This window comes from Nesoenas mayeri, assembly GCF_963082525.1.
Source record: "Nesoenas mayeri genome assembly, contig: SCAFFOLD_159, whole genome shotgun sequence".
In the NCBI taxonomy this organism is placed as follows: domain Eukaryota; kingdom Metazoa; phylum Chordata; class Aves; order Columbiformes; family Columbidae; genus Nesoenas; species Nesoenas mayeri.
The window spans coordinates 49190-55189 of NW_027660034.1; the positions used below are offsets into that span (position 1 = coordinate 49190).

At 64.2% G+C, this 6000-nt stretch overlaps 1 protein-coding gene across 1 annotated transcript; it reads left to right on the top strand.

Moving 5' to 3' along the window:
* Positions 1 to 532: 532 nt before the first annotated feature.
* On the top strand, positions 533 to 5996 carry CCDC22 (CCC complex scaffolding subunit CCDC22; the record flags this gene model as incomplete). The annotated part of the gene is given in 22 exon segments (XM_080364407.1): positions 533 to 652; positions 654 to 702; positions 705 to 733; positions 1691 to 1823; positions 1952 to 1965; positions 1968 to 1994; positions 1996 to 2040; positions 2042 to 2062; positions 2160 to 2226; positions 2324 to 2373; positions 2376 to 2489; positions 2491 to 2499; positions 3374 to 3591; positions 3851 to 3923; positions 4411 to 4458; positions 4461 to 4496; positions 4498 to 4533; positions 4620 to 4739; positions 4962 to 5024; positions 5026 to 5079; positions 5748 to 5849; positions 5949 to 5996. Coding segments are annotated over 22 exon segments (1476 nt in total), but the record flags the coding sequence as incomplete, so codon positions are not given.
* Between the last annotated feature and the right edge of the window lie 4 nt (positions 5997 to 6000).

Here is a 6000-nt window from a genome sequence, read left to right on the forward strand (position 1 = left end):
GGCGGGGCTCTCGGGGTGGGGGGAACCCTGAAATTTGGGGGGGGGGGGTCTGGGGTGGGGGGGACCCAGGGATCTGAGGGTGCTCTGGAGTGGGGGGGGGATACGACCCTCAGGAGGTTTGGGGGATACAAGGGGGGTGCAGGGTGGGGGGGGGGGATACAGGGGGGTGCGGGGGGGGATGTAGAGGGAGTTGCAGAGGGGTTGTGGGGGGGTGCTCGGGGGGGGGTGCGGGAGGGGAGGGAGGGGATACAGGGGGGGTGCAGGAGGGGTGGGGGGGGTATACGGGGGAGGTGGGGGGGATACAGGGAGGGTGCAGGGGGAGTGGGGGGGGGGAGTGCAGGGGGAGGTGCAGGGGGGGGGGGATACGGGGGGGGTGCAGGGGGGATGGGGGGGGACACATGGGGGGTGGAGGGGGATTACAGGGGGGGTACGGGGTGGGGGGGGGGGATACATAGGGGGGGTGCAGATGGGGTTGTGGAGGGGGGGGGGGGGGAGGTGTGCAGAGGGGGGGGTCCCTCATAATTCTGTGTGTATGTGCCCCCCGCCCCCCCCAGGCCGGTGCCCCCCCCAGGTGCAGAGCGTGCGGGAGCTGAGCCCCGAGCTGGTGGTGGACGCGGCCGTGCGCTGCCTGCGCGCCGTGCGCCCCGCGCTGGGGGGGGCCCCTCAGCCCCCTGCTGCCCCCCAGCATCTCCGCACGCTTCCGATTGCCTCCGACTTGGCCGCCGCCTGCCAGGTACCCCCCCCCCCCAAAAATCTATGGGGCACACCCCAAAATAATATTATGTAATGGTATTGGGGGGTTAACACCCCCAAAAGGGGGTTTGGGGGGGTCAGGAGTTTAGGGGGGCTCTGGGTGCTGAAGGACTGAGGAAGGAGTGGGAGCCCCCCCAGTGCTATGGGGGGTTTAAGGGGGGGGTGTGTGTAAAATTGGGGTGCAGCCATCCTTTGACTCCAGGTCTTTTTTGGGGGGGGGCACACCCCAGAATAATATTATGTAATGGTATTGGGGGGTTAACGCCCCCAAAAGGGGGTTTGGGGGGGTCAGGAGTTTAGGGGGGCTCTGGGTGCTGAGGGACAGAGGAAGGAGTGGGAGCCCCCCCAATGTTATGGGGGGTTAAAGGGGGGGGGTAAAATTGGGGTGTAGCCATCCTCTCTGACTCCGGGTCTTTTCTGGGGGGGGGCACACCCCAAAATATTATTATGTAATGTTATTGGGGGGTTAACGCCCCCCAAAAGGGGGTTTGGAGGGGTCAGGAGTTTAGGGGGGCTCTGGGTGCTGAGGGGACAGAGGAAGGAGTGGGAGCCCCCCCCAATGTTATGGGGGGTTAAAGGGGGGGGGGTTGAAATTGGGGTGTAGGGTGGGGGGGGTGTCAGAAAGAGGGAGGGGGGATCATGAAGGTGAAGGGTCATGGGGGGGCACATGGAGTCTAAGGGGGGGGCTGGGGTGTCACTGGGGGTGCTCTGGGGGGGTCTCAGGAGCTTTGGGGGGGGTCTTAGGTTTTGGGGGGGGTCCCCAAAACTTAATCATCAGGGGGATTCCGCTCCCCGCAACCCACCCACTTCCCCAGTGCATTAACACACATAATTGGGTTCGAAACATTGCTACCCGCTCCCCCAAACCCTTCAATATTGAAATGGGGGGGCCCCAAGATTTTGTGGGTGACCCCCAGCCCCCCTTTGCCCCCCCCAGGAGCTGGGATTTGGGGGTGACGTGGGGTACCAGACCTTCCTGTACAGCTCCGAGCACGACACACGCCGCCTGCTGCTCTTCCTGGTGGAGAAGCTGCCGAGAGACGAGAGCGAGAGAGGAGCTGAACCCCCCGGTTGGATTTTGGGGGGGTCCCCTGGGGTTTGGGGGGGTCCCCTGGGGTTGGGGGGGTCCCCTGCGGGGTTGGGGGGGGGTCCCTGTTTTGTTTTGGGGGGGGGGAACTGATGCTATTTTGTCCCCCAGGGAAATCGGGGGGCTCTGCCTCCGAGCCATTGGCGCCCGCATCAAGGGAGCAATTGGGGACCCCTTGGGTGCCCCCCGTTTGTCGCACCCCCCCGGCTGCAGCGGCTGCAGGTGATTTGGGGGGGCAGAGGGGGCTAACACCCCCCCCCCCCCCCCAGTTTAATTTGGGGGTGTGGAGGCAATTAATTGATTAATTAACCCTTTCCAGGGCACTGCGCACCTCCAGCCCTTTGCAACCTGCCCCCTGGTTCTGCCCCAAAGTGGGGGACCCCCCGGTAAGAAATGGGGGAACATTATTAGGGGGGGGGGTCTGGGGGGGGGGGGGGGGGTGTTTTAGGGGGGTGTTTTCTCACCCGCCCCGTGTCCCCGCAGAGCTGCAGGAGTATTTTGGGGGGGGCTGCCCCCCCCGTGTCGGCGCAAGCCCCCCCCCTGTTCGGCAGGGCCCCCCCCGGCGCTGCTGGAGACGCACACGGCCCAGCTCAGCGCCCGCCACGACTGGGAGGCTGAGTGGGGGGGGCCCGGCTTGGCCTCCCGCCTGCCCCCCCCAGGTATGACCCCCCCCCCTCCCCAAATTATTGGGGGGGGGTGCTAGGGGTCCCTAGAATTCGGGGGGGGAGGTTGGGGATCACACCTTTCTTACCTTTAGGAGTTTGGGGGGGTGGATGACTTGGGGGTCTGACCCCCTTGCTGTGAGTCCTAGGGGGGGGGTGGGGGGGGGGTGTTTGGGGGGGCCCTGTGGGTCTGACCCCCCCCACCTCACAAAATATGGGGGGACATTGGTGGGGCTGTTTTGGGATGGGTCTGACCCCCCCCCCCCCTCCAAAATATGGGGGGACATTGCTGGGGCTGGTTGGGGGGGTTGCTATGGGTCTGACCCCCCCCCCCCCCCCCAAATATGGGGGGGGACATTGCTGGGGCTGTTTGGGGGGGTTGCTATGGGTCTGACCCCCCAAAAATATGGGGGGGCATTTAGGGGGCTGTTTTGGGGGTTTGCTGTGGGTCTGACCCCCCCCCCTCCAAAATATGGGGGGGGCATTTATGGGGTTATTTCAGGGGGTTGCTATGGGTCTGACCCCCTCCCCCCCCCCCCAAAATACGGGGGGGGCATTTATGGGGCTGTTTGGGGGGGGTTGCTATGGGTCTGACCCCCCCTCCTCCAAAATATGGGGGGGCATTTATGGGGTTGTTTGGGGGGGGGGGTTGCTATAGGTCTGGACCCCCCCCTCAAAATATGGGGGGGCATTTATGGGGCTGTTACTGGGGTTGCTATGGGTCTGACCCCCCCCCCTCCAAAATATGGGGGGGCATTTATGGGGCTGTTTGGGGGGGGGTTGCTATGGGTCTGACCCCCCCATAGGAATATGGGGGGGACCCTTCTGGGGTCTGACCTCCCCCTTCTTTTGTGTGTGTCCCCCCCCCCAGGAATACGTGGGGCGCAAGCGACTCCGCGCTCGGCTCCGGGCCCTGGAGCCCCTGCGGGGGGTTTGCCCCCCCCCACGGGGACCCCCCCGGGTCCCCCCCCAGGACTCCTGGACCCCCACTTGGCTCCAAGAAGCTTTTGGGGGGGCTGGGGGGGGCGCGGGGGGGGCCCTGCCCAAGGGCTCCCGCTTCACCCGCACCCAGCACCTGACCCACCAGCAGGTGGGGGGGGGGCGGTCGTTTTTGGGGGGGGGGGTGGGGGTTGGTTTGGGGGGCTGGGGGGTGTGGGGGGGGCTGGTTTTGGGGGGGCTGGGGGGTGTTTGGTGGGGGTTGGTTTTGGGGGGCTGGGGGTTTTTTTGGGGGGCTGGGGGGTGTTTGGGAGGCTGGGAGCTGATTTGGTGGGGGGTGGGGCTTTTTTGGGGGGGCTTGTTGGGGGTGTGGTTTCCCCCCCAGTGCCTGACCTGCTCTGGGCCCCCCCAGGGACCCCCAAATCGTGCTGCAGCAGATCCAGGTGGCTGCTGAGACCCTGCACCCCCAAAAGAACCCCGAAGAGGTGAGTCATTCACTCTGAACCCTACTGATGGCCACACGTGCATTCTGGACCTCAACTATGGTTCTGTTGGGTGGGCGTTCACTCTGAACCCTACTGATGGCCACGTTTAGGAGGGGTTTCCCCCTGCAGGACTCACCAATGGTTCTCTTTGGGTGGGGCGTTCACTCTGAACCCTACTGATGGCCACAAGTGCATTCTGGACCTCACCAATGGTTCTTTTGGGCGGGTGTTCACTCTGAACCCTACTGATGGCCGCACGTGCATTCCTGGACCTCACCTATGGTTCTGTTGGGTGGGCGTTCACTCTGAACCCTACTGATGGCCGCACGTGCATTCTGGACCTCACCAATGGTTCTGTTGGCTGGGCGTTCACTCTGAACCCTACTGATGGCCACACATGCATTCTGGATCTCACCAATGGTTCTGTTGGCTGGGCGTTCACTCTGAACCCTACTGATGGCCACATTAAGAAGGGGTTTCCCCGCAGGACGCGGGCGCCCGCCAGGCCAGCGAGGCGGCCGCCCTGGAGCAGACCCGCTGGCGCTGGTGGAAGCCCAAATCCAGGGCTGCCGTCGGGGAGGCGCGGGACGCCCAGCTCAGCCTCACCCAGGTGGGTGCCCGGGCGGGGAGCTCCGAGGGGGGGGAGCGCGGGGTGTTTTTTGGGGGTGTCCTGACCGTGTCCCCCCCTTTTTGGAGGCGGAGGTGGAGGTGCGGCAGGGCCGGCTGGCGCTGGGGGGGCGGGAGGACGCCCTGCGGTTGAAGGCGCGGGCGGTCGAGCTGCTCCCCGACGCTCAGAGCAACATGGCCAAGCTGCAGGTGAGGATTTTGGGGGTACCCCCCATTGTGAATTTGGGGGGGGGGGTGTGAATTGAGGGGGGAGCTGTTTTGGGGTCACACTGCTGCGGGGTGGGGGTTTAGAGGCACAATTTGGGCTGCACAACCGCGTGGGTGGTGGAGGGAAGCGAAGCGGCGATGGGGCGGGTTGGGGGGGGGGGGGCGGGACATTTTTGGGGGTGCACATACCCCCCCGTTTTGCAGCTGGTGGTGGAGAGCAGCAGCCGGCGCATCGTCAGCCTGGCGGGGCAGTGGGAGCGGCACCGGGGGCCCCCTCCTCGCCGAATACCGGCACCTGCGTGCCCTACGGGACTCGGCTCAGGTAAAACGGGGGGGGGGCACCCCCACTTTGGGGAGGTTCGGGGGTCCCTATGTCACTCCTTAGTAGGTTTTGGGGGCTCTTCCTGGTGGGTTTTGGGGATCGCATGTTACTCCGTGGTAGATTTTGGGGGGCACTGTGGGATTTGGAGGCCCCATAACTGAGAGTTTTGGGGTTCCCCAGTCCCTCCATTGTAAGTTTTGGGGTCCCTGGGGGGTCCCCTTTCCAGTGGGTTTTTGGGGTCCCCCTTTCCTTCCTTGATAAATTGGGGTCCCCCATTCCCTCCATTGTAAATGTTGGGGTCCCCCTTTCCCTTGATAAATTGGGGTCCCCCATTCCCTCCATTGTAAATGTTGGGGTCCCCCTTTCCCTTGATAAATTGGGGTCCCCCATTCCCTCCATTGTAAATGTTGGGGTCCCCCCTTTCCTTGGTAAATTGGGGCCCCCCACTCCCTCCATTGTACATTTTGGGCTCCCTTTAAATCTTGGGGTCCCCCCCATCCCTCCCTTACAAGTTCTGTGCTCCTTGTGGCTTCCCAGTGACTCTTGTCTCCCCTTCCTTGTACCTTCCTTGTCTTGGGGGGGGTGAAATTGGGTCTGAACCCCCCCCTAAACCCCCCCAATAATTTTGGGGTCCCCCCCCGAACCCCCTTTTTTGGCTCCTACCGCAGCTGGAGTCGTCGCGGCGCCTCTCGGAGATCCGGACGCTGCACGAGCGCAGCCGCTCGGCCGCCGCCGAAGCTCGGCGCAAGGAGGAGCTCCACAAACAACTGGTGAGAACCTGGGGGGCGAGAGGGTTATTTTGGGGGGGGGTGGGGGGGTCCCCAAAACCTTCTCACTCCCCCCCTCATTTCTTTTTGGGGGGGGCGCAGGTAGCGGAACTGGAGGCGTTACCCCGAGATGTTTCGCGCGCCGTCTACACCC